This window comes from Canis lupus, chromosome 11, assembly GCF_011100685.1.
Source record: "Canis lupus familiaris isolate Mischka breed German Shepherd chromosome 11, alternate assembly UU_Cfam_GSD_1.0, whole genome shotgun sequence".
In the NCBI taxonomy this organism is placed as follows: Eukaryota; Metazoa; Chordata; class Mammalia; order Carnivora; family Canidae; genus Canis; species Canis lupus.
In genome coordinates this window covers 39,246,517-39,270,547 of record NC_049232.1, presented here as the reverse complement: position 1 = coordinate 39,270,547, position 24,031 = coordinate 39,246,517, and the positions used below count along the sequence as shown (strand labels likewise).

The 24,031-nt window shown below is 45.3% G+C and overlaps 1 protein-coding gene across 5 annotated transcripts in view; it reads right to left on the bottom strand.

Annotated features, from left to right (window-relative positions):
• Nucleotides 1-22,447, bottom strand: part of ACER2 (alkaline ceramidase 2) — a 32,736-nt gene extending 10,289 nt beyond the window's left edge. For 2 of the 5 annotated variants that reach the window (XM_038552498.1, XM_038552499.1), the window contains exons 1-4: nt 22,241-22,447; nt 13,171-13,285; nt 12,223-12,364; nt 4,977-5,114 (exon numbers count right to left, since the gene is read on the bottom strand). In XM_038552498.1, the coding sequence (XP_038408426.1) occupies nt 4,977-5,114; nt 12,223-12,364; nt 13,171-13,285; nt 22,241-22,348 (503 nt within the window). In that variant the 5' untranslated portion in view covers nt 22,349-22,447. Of the gene's footprint in view, nt 1-2,421; nt 2,477-4,976; nt 5,115-12,222; nt 12,365-13,170; nt 13,286-22,240 lie in introns of all 5 variants that reach the window. The other 3 variants (XM_038552500.1, XM_038552502.1, XM_038552503.1) reach the window with 3 other exon arrangements.
• Nucleotides 22,448-24,031: the final 1,584 nt, after the last annotated feature.

The window sequence follows — 24,031 nt, the reverse complement described above, 5'->3', positions numbered from 1 at the left end:
AAGAAACACATTTTTTTCCTCAGACTTCAAAAAAACAACAACAGCAACCACGTTGATTCAGTACCAAATTCTCTGAATGCATGCTAGGCACTGTGGAAGGCAAAATGAACAGGCCTCTTGCCTTGCTATTGTAAAAGATAAAATGAATGTGGATAAAAATAAGTGTCAACAACTATAGACAATTTGGTACACTCAATTCAATTAAACCTAGAATCTTTTGCTTAAGGAACACACCAGAACATTCCTCAATATGCTGGAGAGGCAGTGCATGTGCCAAGTGGCAAGAGAAGCAGAATGCCGAGTGAGGAGTCATGTGTGGGGAAAGCCCTGCCCAATCAGCATCTCAGGGTGCCCTGGGACTGCCCCTTCCTCTGTTCATAGAGGGAGAGCTCCTGCTACCTGCTGCTGACCAGGCCTATCTATACTTGACTCAATGTGAGATTAAATGAGAAAAGCAGAACAAAAGTGATATATACAATAGGACCCAATTCTAGGATAAAAAAAACCTGAGCTGATAACTGCAGTTCTCCTCTTCTTAACCCTTTGTTGTATTCTCAAAGTTGTCTCCTATACTCAGTAAAAAAGCACCTACTTGAAAATATGTTAGGGATGCCTGGGTGGCTCAGTGGTTGAGTATCTGCCTTTGGCTGAGGTCATGATCCTGGGGTCCTGGGATTGAGTCCCACATCCAGCTCCCCGTGGGGAGCCTGCTTCTCCCTCTATGTCTCTGCCTCTCTGTGTGTCTCACATGATTAAATAAAATCTTAAAAATAAATAAAATAAAATATGTTGAATGTGAGGCACCTAGGTGATTCAGTGGTTGAGCATCTGCCTTTGGCTCAGGTTGTGATCCCAGGGTCCTGGAGATCAAGTCCTGCATCGGGCTTCCCACAGGGAGCCTACTTCTCCTTCTGCCTATGTCTCTGTCTCTCTCTCTCTGTTTCTCTCATGAATAAATAATTTTTTAAAATATTTTATGTTATATGCAGCTGAGCCACTTAGTAATATTCACACAAATTTCATTAAATATCAGGTCATAGCCTGAAATAAAATTTTGTTGTCTCATGGTCTGAGAGAAGAAAGTTCAGAAAAGAAAATGAAAATACGAAAAGAGGGCAGCCTGGGTGGCTCAGCGGTTTAGCCGCCTTCAGCCCAGGGCCTGGTCCTGGAGACCCAGGATTGAGTCCCACGTCAGGCTCCCTGCATGGAGCCTACTTCTCCCTCTGCCTGTGTCTCTGCCTCTCTCTATATATCTCTCTGTGTCTCTCATGAATAAATAAATAAAATCTTAAAAAAAATAAAATAAAATATGAAAAAACTAGAAACAAGCTCTAGCAGCAAGGCTAATGGGAAAGAGAAAGCTTCCCCAGCTCCTTTGAGCAGAGGGAGGCTCAATGAGAAATATTTAGCTGCCACCCACCATTACAGATCACAGATCATAGCTAATGATAGCAGGAAAGGTCCTGGAAGGAAATGCAAAGAAAAACAAAAGCATCCCCTCGTCTGGGAATTTTATCAAAGCAGGCCAACAGCCATCTTCTCTTTCCTTGCTGGGACTTGGCTGGGAACTGGGACATGGCAGTGAACATAGGGGCCTTATCCCTGCCTGTGGAGTCTGCATCAAGAAAAGGGACAGACACTAAACAAAAAACCAGCACAAATAACTTTTTTTAATTACTAAAATATTGGGATGGGTACCAGAAAAGAAGCTTGAGATGCTATGAACAACTGAACAAAACAGGTGAGTTAACGATGAGTCAGAAGCGAGCCAAACAGGAGAGTCCAAAAGTACGTACAACAGGAACAAGGACCTGGGGACAGAAAGAGCTAAGCCCCTTTGGGGGTAGGGAAGATTGGGACAGCTAGAGGATAGAGTGTAAGGGGGAGCTTCATGCAGGACAGGTCAGCAGGTAGGGGTCTGTTAAGATTTTGAACTTCAGCAATGCAATGTCAGCTAAAAAAAAAAAAAAAAAAGAGAGAGAGACTGGGACTATTAGAAGAATGGGCCAGGTTAAGGATATTAAACTTGATGTCAGTTGTCATGTCAACTAATAGAATGACACTGATCAGATGGGGATGTTCAGGGAAGGAAGAGAGGAAACCAGGCTTCTGCCTTGAGCAAATGGGTAGATGGTGCTCCCATTTACTGCAGCTGGAAATATCAAGAGAACCAGGACTGGAAAAGCAGATCAGGAATGTGGATGAATTCGAAACGGCTGTGACAGGTGGAGTCCAAGGTTGGGCAGGTAGCCAGATGTGCCACAGTGGAGGCAGAAGGAAGGACAGAGTCAGACACACACCTGGGAATCATTTGCATGCATTCAGTCATTAGTGCAATGTCAATGAGCTCTTCCAGGCCAAGTGAGAGGTCACCTTAAGGGACCCCTACATGCAAAGGTATGTAGCCAATAAGGAGCTCACCTGAGAGTCTGAAAAGAAGCTGCCGCAGAGCGGAATTCCAGGAGGGTGTGGCATCCTAGGAGGCATAGGGAAGAATGAGGCAAGGATGAGAGGAGTGGATTCTGCAAACAGCTGAGAGAAGAGCGCATAAGACACAGGAGGGCTGAAGAACCATCCCTGGACATATAGCCAAGGGGGGCTTAGGCATGGAAGTGGGGCAGAAGCTAGATTGCACTGGGCTAAAGAAGAAATGAGAGCTAAGGGATGAAGATAACTTTTAAAGATGCTAGGTTGTGATACCTGGCTGCCTCAGTTGGTAGAGTATATGACTCTTGACCTTGGGGTCTTGAGTTTGAGCCTATGTTGGGCACAGAGATCACTTACATATATAATAAGCACTTCTAAGACCTTGGGCTGTGACAGACAAGAGAGAAAGGGTGGTGGTTGGAGACAGACCTGGGCTGAGGCCAGGCTAAGGGCTAGAGAAGATGGGAGAGGCCCCAGTGTTCTTACAGGCCAATGGGAGGGACCATTTAAGGAGGGCTAAGGACCCAGTAGACAATATACAGGAGTAAAGTATGTTTAGGAGAATGGAGGGAATGATCCACAGGCAGAAAGACCCCAGCAGAAAGGATCCAGAAAGGAGGGATACTTCCCCTGATGTTGCCATTTATTAATATAATGACGGAGACCAACAAGCTGGAGTGGTGGCTAGCTTTTCAGGGGCAAAGATTTTTTTAAGTATGAAACAGATGATTTCCTTTGTGATTATGTACAAAGTGAGTTCTCAAGAAACCTAGCTAAGTCCAGGACCTTCTACTCAATTCAGGCCTAATAAGAGCCAGTGCCACTAAACTGTTACAAATCCATTTCAGATCCTTATTGGCAATTTGTGTGTTTTCCGAAGAGCTTCAAAATCGGTTAGTGTTCTGAAACGAGTCTCTTATTTTTCCACTCCTTCAAGGCTACTGAAGGAAGCCAACAAGACAAGACCAATAGCATCCTTCCTTGGCCAGCCAGTATTCTTAAATACTTCTTCAATCACCATTGATCATGCCTGGTATTGCCAGCATTCAAAGCAACCCTCAGAGGCAAAGCAGTGGAAAGAACCATGTATCTCCTCTCAGAACAAAGACTGAGAGAAACCTGTCAATACATCACACAGAGTAACTCTCACACACAAAGTAAGATATACAAGACTTCAGAAGATCGAGCAGTTAAATTCCATGTCCTCAACAATGAGAAAGTCTTGAATTAAAATGCACTTCTAAAGATGGGGCGCCGGGATCCCTGGGTGGCGCAGCGGTTTAGCGCCTGCCTTTGGCCCAGGGCGTGATCCTGGAGACCCGGGATTGAATCCCACGTCGGGCTCCTGGTGCATGGAGCCTGCTTCTCCCTCTGCCTGTGTCTCTGCCTCTCTCTCTCTCTCTCTCTGTTTTATTTATTTTAAATAAATAAAAATTTTTAAAAAAATAAAAAATAAAGATGGGGTGCCTTCTTACAGGGGGGCACCTGAATGGCTCAGTGTTAAGCATCTGCCTTCCACTGGAGTTGTCACCCCAGAGCCCTGAGATCAAGTCCCCCATGGTGCTCCCTGTGGAGCCTGCTTCTCCCTTTGTCTCTGCCTCCCTCTCTCTCTCTCTCATAAATAAAAGTAAAATCTTAAAAAAAATAATAAAGATGGGCACAAAGAAAAAGCATTTTCAGAGTATTCCAACAAGGGCAGTAGTTTGATGTATTTGGGGGTTAAGGAAGCCCTGCACATACAAGGCTAACCTGTCTCTGGATATCAACCCAAACTTGAATAGACAAGTTTCCAAAGGAAAATCCTTATGCAAAAAGCAAAGGCTTACAGGACAGGTGTCAGAGAGCCTAGCACAGTCAATGGTACCATACCTGGAGTCAAAGTTGCCTCGTATATAGACCTCTGTTTCCCCTTCTGCGTGTAAATGCAATAGCCTCACTAGGATTCTTCTCCTTATTCTTGTCATGTAAACAAATCTATTCTTTGCACAGAATTAAGGCTAGGCAGGCTGGTCTAGGCACTCACCAGGTCCTTGAGACGTTCCTGCTGAGCTAGCTTTGGATTGTTGGGATGCATTGCATCCACTAAACAGCTGCTCCCCTCTCCCCTTAATGTTTAGAACCAAGCCATCAAATGTGCTTCTAGTCACCCAGTCAGGAACTAACTTTACATGAAGAGTCAGACTCCTCTTCCACACTTGAGTGTGGTTAAAAACAAAACAAATTAACACCAGAAGCGGGAAGCCTGGGTGGCTCAGTCAGTTAAGCATCAAACTCTTGATTTCAGCTCAGGTCATGATCTCAGGGTCCTGGGATCGAGCCCTGCCTGCCTCAGGCTCTGTGCTCCGCAGGGGGTCTGCTTGAGGTTCTTTCTTTCTCTCTTTCTCTCTCTCCCTCTCCCCCTCCAATCCTCCCCCGCCCCATTCACGTGTGCTTGCTATCTTTCTATCTCAAATCTTCATAAAAACAAAAACAAAACAAAAACCAGAAGCTGGTGTGTTCCCAACACAGGGTCAGCCAAAGGGGCAGGTGGGAAGAACAAAAGTACCCACCTCCTTAGCTCTGCAATGAGCAGCACAGTGCATGGAACCCCCAGGGTCATCAGAGAGATGTTGTTGATGGCAGGCTTGACAAACGCCAGGCATGTTGTAACTGCAGAAAGGACGCAGACCACCGCCTTGAACCTGCCCCTGAATCAATGAAAGCAAACTGAACTGTTAGCAAAGGAGGTCTCGTTTGTTTAGTGAATGCTGGCAAAGGTACAGGTGCCGCAGGCGGAGTATAAGCTGAAAAGAAGTTGTGCCCTAAGTACCAGGAGTCTTAAGCCCACTCACATGCCCAGTTCAGGAACTCCACCTCTAGAAGTTTATCCTTAGGAAATAACCAAAAAATGTGTAAAATATTTAGCCAAGAGAATGGTGAAATGAGAATCCATCTAAGTCCCTGGGGTCTTAAATATGGATAATTGTTTTCGTTAGTGTTACTTTTCTATATTTTTTTTCATATATTGTATGGCAGGGGTTAGCAAGCTTTTTCTGTAAAGGGTAAGACAGCAAATATTTTGGGTTTTTGCAGGTCCCAGGACCTCTGCAGCTACCTAAGTCTGCCTCAGTAGGCAGCAGTAAGTGAGTGGGCGTGGCTGCACACCAATAAAACTTGACTTGCAAAAGCAGGCAGTGGACCCATTTGGCTCATGGGACCTAGCCTTCCGACCCCTGTTCTACAAGGTGAACAACGTGTAGGACTTTTACAAGAAAAACGGGGACGACTGACAAACCACAAAGCTCCCTAGTTTAAAAGAAAAAAACCTATGTGTCTAACACATAAAGCTAAAAGGCTTAAGGAAAAATTCTAAGAGTGTCTATATTTACTGTCAACTCACAGCCCAGCATGCACTGGAACTCTGTTGACATGACAGTCAAGTTTTTGACATGACCAATCTTGGAAAAATCCCACCCTCACATCCCTCAGTGGAGGTGCTTTCTGTAGAAAGAGCCAGAAGTGGCGACGTGATCTGGGACATGGTCCTTCTCTCCCTGGGACTCCCATTTCCTTATCTATGAAACGAAAAGGCTGGACTAGATGATCCCCAAGGCCTCATCCATGGCTGAAATTTAGGAGCACATGATTTTCCTGAAGTTTCTTTTATTCCTCATTAGCACAATTTACTTTGGCCAAAAGCCCTGGAACAGGTCGTAGCTGGGAAACTCATTTGAATGAAATCCCATTATAAAGAAATCAAAGTACACCGAAACCTCCAAAATACAAATTTATCTCTTCGAGAGGAAAACCATTTATCATCAAGGCACAGGAAATCATTGATCGAGCTGCCAACTTTCTGACTGGAAGGAACAGGAATTGTAGCCCTGAACTTCAACCAGAGAAGAAATACGTATGTGGGAAAGAATCCAGGCAGCAAATCCTCAGGAGAGTCGTGTTTTCCTCCTGGCCTTGGCTGGCATCCTTCGCTACTGGATGAAAGGCTGCCTGCTGAGGATGACAGAGGCGGCTCCCCTCCTCCCACCTTGCAAATGGCCCTTAAGGACCCGCCATCACTCTTTCAGGGGGTATGGAGGTTCTTTGACCTGCACCAAGGCTTTTCAGCCTTTTTAGATTGGATAAGCAGAAAAAAAGAAAAAAAAAAAGAGGGTTAGCAAACAAACAAACATTTTTAAATTGCATTACTTCTCTAGACCAATGGTTCGGGAGCTGGAGCCACAGTAATATAAGCACAGGTGTTCCAGCTAACAGATGTGTGTTCACTTTCTGCTCCCCTTGCTTAGTAGCTGTGGGACCTTTTGGCAAATTGCTAAACCCTCCAAGCCTCACATTTCCCCTTTGGAAATGAAGACCCCCTACCCCATGGCGTTCCCTACAAGCATCAGAGCATTTAACATGGTGCCCGGTACCCAGTAACATGGTATGTGCTAATAAAATCCACTATCACTGTCATCATTACCATTGTTTGAGAATAAATGGTAACGTTATTGTGAATAATATCTACTCTCAGGGAAAAGTGACGAGGCTGGTGTTGCAATCTCCCAAAGCTCTATAGGGTACTGCCAAATAGTTCAAAGGCAGCAAGCCTGACGAAACTTGTTTTCTTTAAGGAGAACATAGGCAGACACCTCCCATGTCGGTCCAGAGGGTGTGGAGGAATGTGCTCTAAGAAGAGCCGACAAAACAACCTGTGAACATACAAATCTGCAACCGACAGAAGCCACAGAGCCAGGCTGGCTGACCCCAGAGTCCCCAGAGGTCCTAGGTACAAGAACTGGGAATGTCCAGGAGCGAGGGCTTCTTGACAGGCTGTTGTCTTATCAGCGACGTGGGGCAACCCCTGATGTGATCTCTGGTCCTGTTCTCAACTTTCCAGCCAATTTTGGGCTCAAACTGGAACCAGGTCAGGGAATGCCCATCACTTGGCCTTCCTTGATTCCCCTAAGTCAAAAGAGCCCCAACACCACCAACATAACAAAGCTGCTACTGTTGTTACCTTTAGCCACCCTTTAGAGCAGAGGTTTGCAACCCCATCAGACTCTCCACCCCGTTTATATGGCAAATACTTAGCAATGACACTTTTGTTCTTCCAAAGCGAAATGGATTTTATGGAGGATAAAACCTCCATCATTGTAACCACCGAAAACATATCCATGAACTGCCCAGATGTCCCTTAAGGGATGGAAATGTTCTTGGTTAAGACCCACTCTTTTAAACTATACTTTAGGACTAAAATATAATCTATATAGAATAATCGGCCATGATCGTCACAGGATTACAGCATTTGGTCCTGGAAGGTCCAGGTGTGTCATTTTATTAGTAAGGAACTGACCTGGCCCAGAGAGCCTAAGACTCTGGCCCCCAAGTCTTCCAGCTAGAGCAGGATGGCCAGACCCCAGCCTGCACCCTGGCAATTCAGGATTCAAAACCTGAACTGGATTACAAAATGAGGGCAAAATCCTAAAAGTCACAGTGGGATAAATCTTTAAGAAATGGAAACAATTAGCCTGTAATAGTTCTTTGTTCTTGGGTTTTTTTCTCAAAACAAAAATGTCTAAAAATTCTTAACCATCAACAGCTAAGTGTCTGATGATTCTTAGGATACTCTAGGCAAGAAAAAAGAACAATTTTTTTGACCTGCCAATTATTCCTATTTATATGGTAAACTTTAATAATTTCCCTGCTGTTCTAGACATTCTTCAAAACACCTGCCATATTAACCAGTCATACTAACTGCTAGACTTACTGAGTCCTTACTCTGGACAAGACACTGTACTCTACACTTAATAGGATTTCTCCCCTATATTTCTAACCCCACAAGGTACTCTTAATATCTCCAGTTTACAGATGAGCAAAATGAGGTACCAGAGCTTTAAAAAAAAAAAAACAAAGCCCTATAACCCAAAGCCATGTCCATCTGACACACTTCACCACCAGGCTCTGCTATCCCTTCTCCAGAAGCCTCATATTGGAACTACTTTTAATGTGGTTTTAGAAATATTCCAGCAAACTCTAGATCACAAAAAGAGATGTTAACTGGCAAGCTTGGATGGCTAAGCCACACAATCCCTGGTCTGCAGAAATCCTGGTTTTGATGCGAAGTCTTTGGTCTGGCCTGCCACTTGGGCTCAGAGTTGTACCTGTCCCCATGTCCTGGGCGGTGAGGCCCACAAAAAGGGGTTTGGTTTTCTTGCTCTGTCACTGGCAAGTTGAAGGCAGAATAAAGTTGGAAATCCTTATTTACAGTGCGCCAGTTTCCTATAACACACACCTTTTCCTCATTCACCTCTATGATTCCATTTTCTCCCTCAGTGTGTGTGTGTGTGTGTGTGTGTGTGTGTGTGTGTGTCCAAGATGCTAAGCAGAACTCTCCACGTGCCACTGGTAGTACTGGAAGCTAACTCTGAGCACTCGCCACATTTCTAGTACTCTACTGTATGCTGCAGGATCCTCTCACAAGAGGATTATTTACCTAATTTGACAAATGAGGAAACAGAAAGTGAAAGAGTCAAGACGAGTCACACCATTTGTAAGCAGGGGAGCTAGGATTCTAACCCAGGGAGTCTCCAAGGCTGGGGACACAGACATCTGTGAAGCTCAGGGCTCCAAAGGACTCTCCCCAAGCTGAAGATAGTAGAATCCATCTTCCCAGAGAAATGGTGCTGGTAATACAAAAGTATTGCCACCAAGCTGTCACCTCTCTGTCTCACGGTATGGCTTCATCATTAAAGTTGGTAAGCTTTATAGTCACTACATCCAATGCCTCATTTTCTCTCCTGCTCATAACATTCCCTCATTCCTCCCTTCAAGAAATGAACAAGAAAGGGGCGCCCAGGGGGCTCAGCTGGTTAAGTGTCCAACTCTTGATCTCAGCTCAGGTCTGGATCTTGGGGTCATGAGTTCAAGCCCCGTGTTGGGCTCCATGCTGGGTGTGGAGCCTACTTAAGAAAAGAAAAAAATGAAAAAAGAAAAAGGTTCTCTATGAACACACTAAAAACTGTCACTTGGAATTTCAAGCAGCACCTCCAGACTGTCATGAACAAAATCATCTGCAACTTCTCACTCAAATCCCAGGACTTCAAAGATCAGATCTAAGAGCAAAGAGGTTCCTCAGCTCTCAACTTATCACCCACTAAGCTCGGGGCAGGATGGAGGTAACTGGTGGCCACCTTCTGACACCACAGGAAAGACCAAAGGTAAATGATGTTTCTCAGCCAGAGTTCGAAAGCGCTTGCCTATGACGTCCCCTCATGACCCTGCCTGGCGCTGCCCATCTTTGACCCTCACCCCACCCCATTTCTCCACCTCTGAGGCTTTGTAAGCATCTCTGGTTGTTCTCCTAAAGCCAACGAAGCAAGCACAACAAGACTAGAAACTGAAGACCGCCCAAATCAACCTGCCCCACGGTAAAGCCTACCTCCTCTACTGAGAAGGCCATGGCAAACGGAAACTATATTTCTCCTGAGTCCGAGAATGCCCATCTGGTCACTTCTTGTAAATAGCTGGCTCACTCCTTCTCCGTTTTTGGATAAGTAATCTTGAAGACACTTTATCTGCTTGATGATTCTCCAAGAAAATACTATTTAGGGGCACCTGGGTGGTTCAGTGGTTGAGCGTCTGAACTTTGGCTCAGGGCATGATCTTGGGGTTCTGGGATGGAGTCCCACATCAGGCTACAGGGAGCCTGCTTCTCCCTTTGCTATGTTTCTGTCTTTGTGTATCTCTCATGAATAAATAAATTTTTAAAACTTTTTTAAGATTTTATTTATTTATTCATGAAAGATACAGAGAAAGGCAGAGATGTAGGCAGAGGGAGAAGCAGGCTCCAGGCAGGGAGCCTGATGTGGGACTTGATCCTGAGACTACGGATCACGCCCTGAGCCAGGGGCACGTGCTCAACCGCTGAGCCACCCAGGCGTCCCCCAAAAAAAACTATTTAATTCAAATCCAGCTCTGCACAATGAAGATTGTAAAACTAGTTCATTTGAAGTATGTTTTCTCCCTACCTCGTTGAAAAATACATTTTTAATATTAAAGATTAACATGTGCTCTTTGTTTAAAAAAAAAAAAAAAACTGTACAGGGACGCCTGGGTGGCTCAGCGGTTTGGTGCCTGTCTTCGGCCCAGAGCATGATCCTGAAGACCCGAGATCGAGTCCCATGTCGGGCTCCCTGCATGGAGCCTGCTTCTCTCTCTCTCTCTCTCTCTCTCTCTCTGCCTGTGTCTCTGCCTCTTTCTCTGTATCTCTCATGAATAAATAAATAGAATCTTTAAAAAAAACTGTACAATGGTATAGATTAAAGGGAAAAGCTAAAGTTCTCTCCCTCATTCCCTATTCCATTCCTAATAATAGCCAATGATAGTGGTTGTTTATCTTCCTTCTCTAGGCATCTCTCTGCAAATACCAAAGACACAGGCTCAAAAAGAGATTAATTCATTCTAAAGTTGTAATATCAACATAGTTCTACCATGGGCTTTTTGCAGCCAGCATGTTTTATGGATACTTCTCTACCTCCATCCATAGAGAACAGCCTTTGTCTTTAATAGCTCTAAAATTCCTATTACCAGGAAAACTGTAGGGAATTCTTTTCTTTTCCTAGCATAGCTCTTCCCTGAGTACATACAGCTTGCTTACTTGAATCCATGTTTTTAGACTATTTATCCATATACACACATCTCCATATAAAATAGTGTCCCACAGAGAAATATATGTGGATAATATGTTCTAGGAACATTTCTCATCTTTGAGATTGACTCTCTTCTGTTTCTTCAGATATTAACAAACCTCCTACAGCTCCTCAAAAAAGGCTTTCCCTGACCAAACTCTAAATGAGCACCCCATGTCACCATTACCCTTTTCAGCTTCCTTTTTTTATCCTAGCACTTATCCTAATATTGTACTGTTTGTTTGTTCATTGATTTGTAGCCTTCCCAACTTCAGTATGAGGTCACTGAAGGCAGAAACTCTACCGTTTTGTTTACTGCTTTATCCCAGTGCCTAGAAAAAAAGCATAGTAAGTGTTCAAAAAAAAATATTTACTGGGTGGAAAACCATATAAGCATCACAACAGGTATTAAAATGCATCCCTTGGATGAAAGTCCAGATCTCCAGCTTGGAGGTGTGTATGTGTGTGTGTAGATCTTAGCAGAAGTAAAACCAATACCATTTGACAACCACAAGATCTACAGATACAGGAGCCACTTCCTTAATGGAATTCTATAAACTTATCAAATGGGAGAATTGGATTGGATTCAAGGAAATGTTCTAGCAGAAAATCAAAGGTCTTTGAACTACCATTCAATAATTTCTCCCCCACTGAAAATCTTTCCACTTTTGTTCTTTCCTAAAAGGGAGGCATTTGACTTTTTTGCCCCTAATATCCTATACCTTTTTTCTTTTTTTTAAGATTTTATTTATTTATTCATGAGTGACACAGAGAGAGAGAGAGAGAGAGAGAGAGAGAGAGAGAGAGAGAGAGAGGGGCAGAGACACAGGCAGAGCCCGACATGGGACTCGATCCCAGGATTCCAGGATCACACCCTGGGCTGAAGGCAGCGCTAAACCACTGAGCCACCAGGGCTGCCCCCCTAATATCCTATAAATTCTTCGTCCAAGCATATTAAAATTCCCTCCTCGTTATTATGTCAGGCCATAAACTGATCAGTGAATATTAAACAAGTACATCATAAACTCATCAGGAGGTTAGGCTCCATTGTGTGCTGTTTTCCAGATACATTCATCGATATATTGGGTACTGCACTTAGCAGTAAATACAAAAGTGTTTAGCACAGGCTTACCTGTCATTCCGAAAGACCTTTGGTAGATACCTTCTGGGGAACCACATGGCCAGGGCACACATCAGAACCCAAAGGATTGCAAGTTCATCAAGCATCTGACCCAAGAAACTTAAGGTTGCATGGAAGTAGACGGATCCAATTCCTAGAATCAATTCCAACCAATAAAGAAGGTCACCACAGAAGTACAGACTCGCAAACTCAACACGCTGCTGGAGGACAGCCATTCGACCAACCACTGTCACAATCACCAGATCACACTCTCACTGAAAGAAGCTGAAGGAAGAAACACACACCACCTTGGCATGCAGACTTGAAGCCTAAAAAGAGGATTTCAAGCAGCGCCCCAATGTCAGCACATCAGAACTTTAATAATGCCACAGTTTAATACTCTATCCTCCTCCACCAGGGCTTCATGGGAACAGGCAGTAAGTAAAAGTCAACATTCTCTTACTGTTAAGGATTCCCAATCTGCCTGTGGAAGGAAATGGAAATTATACAAGCATTTCCCAGAACAATGGATGAAGGCTCAAACATCTAGAATTTTCTTTCTTTAATTTTGGACCATTAGGCGAGAGTCTCATCAGAGTTCAATTATTTTGTGTGATGTTTCTTTTTTTCTTTTTCTTTTTCTTTTCTTTCTTTTTTTTTTTTTTTTTTTTTAATGTGTGTGATGTTCTTCAGAAGTCCTCAGAAAATTGTGCTGGCACAGCACCAATGGCTGTTATGTAAATAAAGCCTCAAATGCAATTCAGGGATCATTACAGTAGCCCTTGTTATCAAGCCTATGTTCAAAAGAGTCCTCCTTCTGGCGTTAAGCAAGCAAAATAAAAGTTCGCTAAGACGTCAGGGTGACTTTGGTTTACAAAACATAATGTTCGAATAGGACAGGAAGTGTGCAGAATTCCATTTCCTCCCTTTCAGCCCATGCTCGAAAGTGAATCCACTTACCCACTACAACTAAGAGAGTCCATATTAGGTAGATGCCACTGTTGAAGCATGTTGCATACTGGCGAAACAAGCACATGCAGATGGGCGGTAAAACGAAAAATAAGACGTTGCTGATCTGGGGGGGAGGGGACGTAAAATGAAAAAATGAATATTAAGTAAAAGGGCAAAAAAATAAAGCAGCGTGTTCCAAATATGACTTTTGCAAACTGGGATGAATGTGGGCCACACATCTTGTTTAAGCTCTTACAACTTTTTGTTTTTGTTGTTGTTAACTGCAGATACAGGATAATTTAAGACCTCATTAGTGGCCATTTGGAGGCTTCTTCCGGTCCCTCTGCAGTGTTTTTAGAGTTGTTCCCCAAGATCAATCTATGAAAGCTGCCCAGCCTCCTCTCTGGATCCTAAGAATCTTTCTTTTTTCTGCACAAGACTAACTATGAGGCATTCTGATCTACTCGCACATACATTTTTAAAGGTAAAGCCTTCATTAAGTAATGGTAAAAAACTAAAGTTTAATATGGAGGTGAGGGCTAGACCTCCCAGCTCCCAGTAATTTTCTGCTGGCAAGGCCAGCCTTTTCTCCAAGGCCCACATGAAGGCAGGATGCTTCCTATTTTCCCATGTCTACCCTAATCAGACCTACTTTTAGGTAAAGATCAAACTTTTGAGATTTTAGTGGAGGTTTAAGCCCAGGGGCATTTGGCTTTTCAAAAAAATAAATCTTCCCTAATATGATATACTCAAATTATTGTCATTTTGACACGTAATCACTACTTAAATATCATTAAGGAGATATTTTACATTCTGTTGTTCACATAAAGCTTTGAAATCCAGAGTGAACTTCATACTGACAGCACATCTCCATCTGCCCAGCCATATTGCACATGCTCAACACCCACAGGGGCCTACTGACTACCATACTGGTTGGTGTCACTCTGGAACCTCACCTGTAATTTTTTTTTATTTACTTTTTTTATCTTTTTGTTTTTAGGAAGTCAGAGCCAGCTCCTTTTTTTCTAATTTTTTTTAAATAGAGGGAAAATTTTACATAACCTAAAACGGAACATTTTAAAGTGTACAATTTCATGTCATTAGATGCCATAAGAATATGTAACCATACCTCTGTCTAGTTCTAAAACCTTCTCATCACCCCAAAAAGAAATCCTGTCCCACTGTGCAGGTACTTTCTGCTCCCTCCTCACCTCCTACAGCGCCCCCACCCTGGCAACTGCTAATGTGCTTTCTATGCCTAGGAGTTTACCTACTCTGGGTATTTCATGAAAGTGCATATTCACACGATAGATGACCTTTGTGTCTGGCTTCTTTCACTTAGCACAATGTGTCTGCAGTTCATCCATGTAGTAGCATGTATCAGTATTTTCCTTCTTTTGTGTGACCAACTAATATTCTATCCTCTGGATACCATATGTTTATCCATTTACTCATTAGTGGATCATTGTGAATGGGGCTGCTATGAACATTTCTATACAAACTTTTGAGTGCTTGTTTTCTTCTGGGTATATGCCCAAGCTGGCATTGCTGGGTCTGATGGTAACTCCACGTTTCACTTATTGAGGAACCACCCAGCTGTTTCTCAATGTGGTTGGACCGTGTTACATTCCCACCAGCAATGTACAAGGGTTCTCTAATTTCTCTACCACTCTGTCCACACGTGCTATATTCTGATTGTCTTTGTGGTTAATGAAGGCCATCCTCGAAGGTACAAAGTGGTGGGGACATTCAGCTTGTGAAGTTTCATTTGTAACTGTGACTCATAAATGACAGCAGGTAGAGGAAATGTGAAGAATGTGAAGACTACAGCTACAGAGAAATGAGCAACACCAGTGGGGAAGGGGTGTGAGGATTCCACAAAAAAAGAAAAAAAACTCAGAGGTTGGAGAATGGGGCAGAGGAAGTCCAGAAAGTCAAGGGCCTGGAGTCTTTCAAAAGAGACCCATCCCCTATGTTGAACAGTACAGAGGCGGCCCCAAGGGAACTATGAGGGTGGCAGTCTGAACTGCACTGAATAAGCCAGGGTGGAAAGTCTTTACCAGACCTAGGAAATTGCACCGGGATACAACTGAACAAAATGCACTGGCAAACCTCAGAACCTGAGCTGTACAGGGAAGGATTGGCCCTGTCAGCGGCCTATGTAGGCCTCTTTCATCATCTGGGAGCAGGAAAGGTTAGAAGGGACACCACTTCTAGACAAGAGGGAAGAGAGGGAAGAAGGGAAATAATTTAAGTGAAGAGGGGAGAACCAGATTTTATGTCAGGGGTACGATGGGAACAAGGCTGCTGCCTGGGGTTAAGATCGAAGCCTGAAGTCCCCAGCAGGGCTGCACCATTGTGGAGAAAGGGGTACTTTCTTTCTAGTTGCTAGTTTCTAGTCTGCTCTGCTGGGGATCATTTCTTCCCTGCCACCTGAGAGGCCCAGGAGCTACTTGTGATCCTGGGTGAAAATTCGGATCATCATCTCAGATGCCCCAGCTGGTGTGTGGTCTCCAGTCTCAGAAAAACAGCAACTCCCAGTCACTAAGCAGCAGGTAAAGAGGCATCCGCCTTAGGGTCTGGTCAGCGGTAAGCTGTCTTTCATTATGACTATCACAGCCTTTAACTTTCCAAGGAATCATTTAAATGAGCAATCGGTAGGGGGCACCTGGCTGGCTCAGTGGTTGAGCTTGAGCATCTGTCTTTGGCTCAGGTTGTGATCCCAGGGTCCTGGGATGAGTTCCACATCAGGCTCCTGGCAGGGAGCCTGCTTCTCCCTCTGCCTATCTGCCTCTCTCTCTCCTCTCTGTCTCATGAGTAAATAAATCTTTAAAAAATAAATAAATAAATAAATAAATAAATAAATAAATAAATAAATAAATAAATAATAAATAAGCAATCATTAGGAGTAAAAATGGGAGCATTTAAAGACCATCCCTTGCTTGACAAGGGGCACTGCATGAGCACCCAGAGGGGCTCCCCAGGCTGGCTGAAAGTCAAAGAGGTGGTCACCCAGAGAGCAGGGGCCAGCACTGAGCTATTTCCACCTCCCAGAGCTGATTTTCACCTCTAAGCCCTCACCCCGCCCCCCAGCCACACTCTGACCTCCTTGGCTTAACTCCTCACTGGTTATCTACAAAATCTGACATACCTGTGTTATGCACCTATGATGTGATTTTAAATGTGGCTGTCCTTTTGTTAAGCACAGAAGGAAGGAAAAAGGGAGAAGGAGAAAATGGAACTGTTCCACCATAGGTAACTCAAAACCTGATCTTTCTCCTTTCTTAAACATAAATGTGTTCTCCTGTTTCATTTTGTAATTAAAAAAAAAAAAAAAAGTCCCTTGGGGCGCCTGGGTGGCTCAGTGGCTAAGCGTCTGCCTTCGGCTCAGGTCATGATCCCTGGGTCCTGGGATCGAGTCTTGCATCGGGCTCCCTCCATGGAGCTTGCTTCTCCCCTCTGCCTAGGTCTCTGCCTCTCTCTCTCTCTCTCTCTCCCCATCTCTCTCTCTCTCATGAATAAATAATAAAATCTTTAAAAAAAAAAGTCTCCTTGCCATCCTCCTCCCGAGCAATAACCATTGTCCTCAGATTCACAACCTTCGAGTCATTTCCCTTGCATGTATGTGAATACATATATATATCGCATTGCTCTACTGCCTCTCTCATTCAACAATAGGCTACAAAAACCTTTTCCTCTTAGTTCAGATACATTGACCTCACTTGCTCCAAGTGCTGCGTGTGGCAGCAGTTCATCTAGCCATTCCCCAGGGAAAGGGGCCCCAATGTACCGCCCCTCCTACAATGTCGGGGGATAGAACACATTTTGCTTTTTACACCCTATTTTCATTGCCTAGAGTCCTTGCAATCTCCCTCACAGCCAAGTGCAACCAATTCCTGCCAAGCCGTCCCCCAACTGGCTCTGTCCATCTGTGTTCATCACTTTTTTTTTCAAATTTTTATTTAAATTCCAATTAACATATAGTGCAATGTTGGTTTCTGTGTTGATCATTTTTAAATGTATGTACACACTACTCAGAGGCATGAAGTCGTTCATTACATCTACAGTGAAGTCATGTGACTTCAAACATTTTTTTAATATACCTATTAAGGAGTTTAGAAGCACCATTTGAACATCTCCCAAATAAAACAGAAATCATATTATTGCCTCTTTGTAGCCCTTCTACCAATGATGGCTACCTCTATCGTGTCTTTGAAAGCCCTCCATTTATAAAAAAGGGAAAGACCAAGTCAGAGGGAGACTCTCCCCAAGACAAAAAGAGGAAGGAACTCCTAAAGAAATACAAAAAAGCAAACAAGTCCTAGTTAAAACCCACATTCAGTGGCTCCATCTTGTCTGAGAAATGAAACTTCCCCTTTCAATTGTGTGGGTTACTGAAGGTAAAGCATAGTTCAGCCAAGGGGTATTTTTTAAAGCATATTGCTTTGGAGAACAAGTTTGCCTAGTGTCTGCGGAGCAGATTTTTTTAATTAAAAGGAAACCACAATTTTCAAATGTATTAATTATTTCCTTAGAAAGTTCCTCATTCCATGAATTCCTCTATAACATTGCACCAAAATAATTGCAGGAACAGAGGGCAATCTCCTCCCGTTGCATGGGAGTGTGCACTTTCCCAGGCAGAGGGTAAATGCTGACAAAGCAACAGGCTGTCAGATTTTCTGAACAGGAGATTCATAAACAGCAAAGGGGCATTCCTCTGGCTGGGTAGACTGTGCATCTTAAGTGTATGCAGATGTCTAATCCTCCATTCCATTGCTCTGCTCCTGCCTCTGGAATGATCTACGGTCCTGGTCTGCCTGGACTGAGGAGGGTTCCCCATGGGGCTTTCAGCTTCAAAATCAGGCAAGGCCTGGACAAACCAGGACAAGCTGGTCACCCCACTCAGAAGAATTCTTGCAAAATCCCCCACATTACACCAACCTCATGCAGAATGCTAATAACGCCCTTGCAACTTGTACACATCTCTGGTATGCCACCACCGAGACGCCTGTTTGCAGGTCTGGTCTCTGTGACAGGCACACAGTAGTTGCCCAGTAAATAGATCCAGAGATGAACAAACACAGGAGATAGGCAATTCTGCCCTAAAGGGACATGGGCTTTAGCATATCACGAGAACTACCTTCCCGACCTTGATTGGTGGCAGAGCTAATTTGGGAAGGGTGACAAATGATGAACTGATTTTAAGCACATATTTTGCGTCAAGACTTTTTTCAGCACCAGTTGATTTACTTCTGACCCCCTGAGTCCCTGCCCTGCAACAGAGTGCCCAAAAGCAAAGCCCAGTGGTTAAAAAGTAGATCCTACTTTTCCCTAAAGCAGTGAGTTCTACAGTCTTTCTCTTCAGTGTGACTAGAGCCCAAAAACTTAAAACAGAAAAAGGAACTGAAGTCCATAAAACTTGTATGTAAAAGAAACAGTACAAAATGTGCACAAGCAAAAGGCGGTGAAAGAGCATGACATGTTCTTGGAAGGGAGATTTGGGCTTGGCTGAAGCAAAGGATGATGACAAGACTTGAGGCAACAGAGATTTGCGGGGCCCCAAAACAAGATGCTTTATACATCCAAACACTGTCAGTGGGAATATAAACCAGGGTACTCTCTCTAGTGGGCCATTTAGCAATAATTATCGGTCTTTAAGTAAACACTTTCCTTGATATAGCAATTCCCTGTGGAGGATTAGTACTTGTATAAGTACATCCAGATGCATATATAAGAATATTCATGGCATCACTGCTCAGAAACCAAGCTGAAAGTATAAAACATAAAATGCCTTAAATATCCATAAATAAGAGATTGAATGGGTAAATAAATCACGGTCAATCCATTAAATGGAACACTAATTAGACACTGTAAAGAAGATAACTCTGAGCCAATATAGAACCATCTCTAAGACCTATTAAGAGAAAACACCAAGAGAAGTTTGTGTAGTATAATCTTAATTGCGTTGAATAAAAACTTATTGTATATATACATTATACATATGTATCTCATATGGTCACCCAAATACATGTGTTTTGTACAATGCCTGAAAAAAGGTCTGAAGAGATACACAAGAAAGCATATTTTTCACTTTATAACTTGTGTACTATGAATTTTTTTACCACGATAATGCTATTTGTGAAAAGTAGTAAGCAGGAAATTCACTGAAGTAGATTTGGGAGAGGATTCTAGAAGGGGAGGTTGGAAGGAGAAGCCCACACCACTCAATGTCAATTAGAGACCCCTAAGAGAAGTTTCCCCAATAGGAACCAATGGCCTATCCCAGGCTCCAACTGGGAAAGATGCACCTTGCATCTCCCACAAGAAATCCATTACCGTGGCCACTCAGCCAATGAGAAACAATCACTCTGAACTCTCTTCTCCAGTTCAAAACAGCCCCTCCTGACTTCCTCCTTTTCCATAAGATAACATTCCTCTCCTTTGTGTGTTGGACTTGCCTATGGTTTTGCTATAGCTTGCTTGTTCCAAATAGCAATTCTGTCTCATTCCAAAATAAACCCACTTTTGGTGGTAAAGTAACTTTTATTTCTAAGGTTAACATTTTATAATAAAGACCAATATAACAAAAAAAATGAAAACCTTTTTCATATCAAACATCATGAATATTATCCTGTAGATCAAATGGTCCCAACACAAAAGTTTCTAGTTAAAGAATGACCCAATGATAAACACCCAGGTTGTATAGAATAAAGACGTCACAGAAGGCTGCAGTGGCATTTCCATCTTCAGAAGTATCTTTGTAGAGTCAAATGCACCAAGTTCTAACTCTATTTCTGCCATTTTCTTGGCCTCGGCAAATTGCATCATCTATCCAGACCCTGGTTTCTTCCTTTTATCAAATGGATCTAATAATGAGCACCCACCACTTGGGTGATTGTATAGTACGCAGCAGAGCTTCAACACCTAGCAAACAATTAATGGTAGCCACTAGTAATTGAGGTTGTAGTAATGATCTGCTGCTACCCCCAAGACCCATTAAGAAGGTTTCAGATCCCTCTCCTAGTCCTCTCTTGATTTTATATCTTCAGTTCCTTAAACTTTTCCTCAAAATTAGTAATGATTATTTTCTTCTAAAATGGATAATTAGACCTACTGCCTTCCTATGAGGATTTAATGAGCTGTTTATCACCAATAATAGTTCACTGCTTTCCTCAATACAAGAGAGAAGCATGAGTTCATCTTGTGATAAGCTTCAGAAGATACGTAAGGCATGGAAACAGAAGGAAACGGTTTTTGCTAAACTCTTTGGACCTACACTCAACAAAGTTAGGTGACCAACTACTTGTCTGAGATTTAAAGCTCTCTGTTGGGCTAAAGTATATTTTGTGGTTTTCGGAGTATTCCAAAGAATAAGGCCTGTCAGGCAGACCAGGCAGGCTAATCACCCACAGACACTGCAGCTGAAGACCAACAGTTCATTTCAAGAAAAGACTTTGGCACTCACTCCCTAACAGCTCCAATGGGACTAGATTAAAAGTAAAAACAACATAAACTACACCCACCTCCCCCCACCCCCGCCGCAAACCTCATCCAGCACTCTGGGGCTTTTCAAGGCAGGCACAGAGCAGCTATAGATGAACTTCTGGCCAAGTAATTAGGTCTGAGTAGCTGGCCTCAAACTCCACAGATCATTACCTTGCTGGGTGTGTGAGAACTTGTCCCTGCCCTGTCATTTGTTCTCTAACTCTGGTGAAATCCTTAGTACTCTCCACTTACCGAGGAGAAAATGAGTTACTGCTACTGAAAGTACCCAGCCATGCCCCCACCCCATCCCATGTGCCACCCTTTACCCCTGAGAGAATGCTCTGAATGAAGGAGTTCTGCAGGTGAGTTGTAGCCACCTCCACTATGTCTTTCACAGTATCTATGGACAGCAGAGGACCAGGCTTTCTTGAAGAACTAACCTAGTCATAAATAAGCACAAATAAGAGTGTTGGTGAGGGGGGAAGGAGAGAAGAGTGCAGATTTCTGGATCATGTGAGAAACATGAGTATGACAGTTTCTTTCTCTAGAGTTCAGTTGCATCATCAATGAATGAAAAGCCTGGAACTAGCTCATCTGATATCCCTCCGGACTGACTCATGCCAAGGACACTCTCTCCAGCAAATCTTAGGAGAAAATCCTAAAGAACAACCTCAAATTCACAGTGACTTGTAAACCAGGAGTTCCTGTTTTTTTGTGTGGGGTAGCCGAAGACATGACCATGCAGTCTTCCCTTTGGTCGGAGAATCCTGAGCCTCCGCACAGTGAAAAGAAGAGGCATTTCCTTCCAGCATCAAGGTTTCGCTCCGGTTAATACAACAGCACACAGGACACTGCAGTGGGGAAGTTTCAGCTTCCATAGCAGGGACCGAGGCGAGCCCACCAAGCACGCACAATCACTCCCAAACTTCCCTCTCACTCCTCAGGCTTAATCCCTGGAGAGGGCACAGGCCTGGGGGAGCTGACTTGGGGCTGGACTGAGACTGGGAACTAAACGCAAAGAAATAAGAGCTAGTGGCAATTAACTTGATTCTGGCCAAAAGCAACTCGACCTGTTATTGGTGTATTAGTGGGGCAGGGCCAGTCGGCAGTGGCAATGGGCCCTGCCCCAGACTGCTCTCTCGGGGACTCCCCTGCCCCCGCCCCACCCCCAGCCCGCGCTCCTGGGGCAGGTGTTCAGGGAGAAACCGCGCGATGCGACCCCGAGTGCGTCACGCCACCGAGGTCCTAGGGAGGAAGGGAATCGTCCCGGCGGGCTCGCCAGCCTCGGAGTCACCCACCTGGGGCAGGGGCTGACACGGACCACTGGCTTCGGGACAGGTGGCGGCCAAACAAGACAATGGAGCCATCAGGAGGAAATGGCAAGAGGAGGATGAGCCCAGATGTCGGGATAGGGACAGAAGAGAACAGATGGAGAGCAGGAGGGGGCGCGCCGATGCCCCGGCCCCGGAGAGAGGATGCCCCGGATGCACGCGGACACCCACGTCCAGGTTCAGGCGCAGCCACGACTGGGGGTCCCCTCCCGCCCCTCCCTCCGGCCCGCCTGCCGGCCCCGCGCCCGCGCCCGCGCCCGCACCGTGTTGTAGAACTCGGCGATGGCAGGCACGATGGTGTAGTTGTCCTCGCACCAGTCCACCTCCGAGCTGCCAGCCCGCAGCTGGTCCCACCAGTGCGGGATGCTCATGGCCGCGGTGGGGCATCGGGGCAGCCGCTCCCGCAGCCGCCGAGCGCCCGAGCCACTGCGGGGAGCCGAGCGCCGCGGCCGCCGCTTTATACGCGCCGAGTCAGCCGCCGGATGTGGCGCCTCCCCAGCCGGCCTCCCGGGCCCTCCGCCGGGGGACGGGCCTGCTCGCGGGCCCCGCCCCGGCCCCGCCCCCGGAGGGGACCGCGGCGGCGGCAGGCCACGCCCACCCGGGCCGGGCTGCGGGCTGCGGGCTGCACCGGGGCGGGGGCGGGGGCGGAGGCGGAGGCGTCCCGGACCGCGGGGCGGCAGGTGGCGGGCGCGGCGCCGCGGGGCTGGGGGCCTGCCCACGCCCCCTCCCGCTCAGACTCCCTGGCGCCACCTCCTCCCCGGGAGCACGCTGCCCCTGTGGACTCTCAGGGCGTCTGCTCTGTGGGGGACCCGTACTCACCCTCCAGAGACACAAGCCCCCCCTGCCCCCCGTCCCTCGGAAGCCCATGAGGGTGTGCGTGGCAGGACTCGGTGCCATGGGCTACAGCAGGACGCCCTTGCAGGCTGGAGTGCCGGCTCCACGACCTTCCCCTGCAGCCTCTGCACCCGCCGTTCAGTAGAGCACCTCTGCCAATTTCTAGGACACTCTTGGTCTCCGGGACTCTAGCTTTAGGGCTTTAATCTGATCTGATCTTCAGTTAAACATAGGACGAAACTCTAGCCATAGTAACACTCAGAGGCCGCGGTGTGGCAGATATGACATCTCCAGGACAAAGAGCAAGAGATGATGGCAGATAGATAGATAGATAGATAGATAGATAGATAGATAGATAGATAGATGATAGCATTTATTATACACCAGGCACTGTTTGAGGAGCTTCCGTGCATCACCACTTAGGTAGTGTTCCCAGGGTAATCCTGTGAAGTGGGTTCCTTTGGACAATGCCCCAGTAAAGCAGGGCTAGAAATCAAATTCGGACAGAATGATCTCAGACCTGCTGGTAACTACTTTGCTGCTGTAGTTTCTAAAACCCAATCTGGTCCCCACAAAAGCCAACCATGTGTGTGTCTGTCTCTGTGTATGTGCATGTGGGTAGGGGTGGGGGGTGCTCTGGTCCTCCTTCCTTGAGTGGTTCTAGGATTACCAGGCCAGGACAGTGGCAGTGGCTAAGAAACTTCTGGTCAGCCATCCATGGTGCCTGGCACTTGCATCTGCTTGCTCAAACCTGCATGGTATGCTGAGGCAGCAGCTTGCCAGGGACAGCCCTCTCTAGGCCTGACCGTCTATTGGAACGCTGGCTGGTACTCCAGTGTCCATCTGTAGCAAATACCCACACAGCCATTTGCAGGCTTCCCCAGATCTCCAGAAACTGCAAGCCCCAACTCCTCTTTCATCTCCAGAAAAATTCAGCTTTTTTTCCCCCCCCTCCCCCCCCGCTGGAAACTAAACCACACTCCTTCTTTCATCTGTCCCAGCATCTGTCCTCCTCCTAGACAGCCAATTCCACTGTCCAGGAACCCAGATAACACTGGTACCTTCTCGTAAGGTTGGACCCATTCAGGCCTCCAGGACACCCAGTGTGAGCTGGCCAATTCAATGGGAGGGGGAAAATATTCCTCACAGTCACAGAGGAAATGTAATCAGTTAATTTCTCTGTGCCTCACAGTGCTACACTAATTGTCCAACAACAGTTT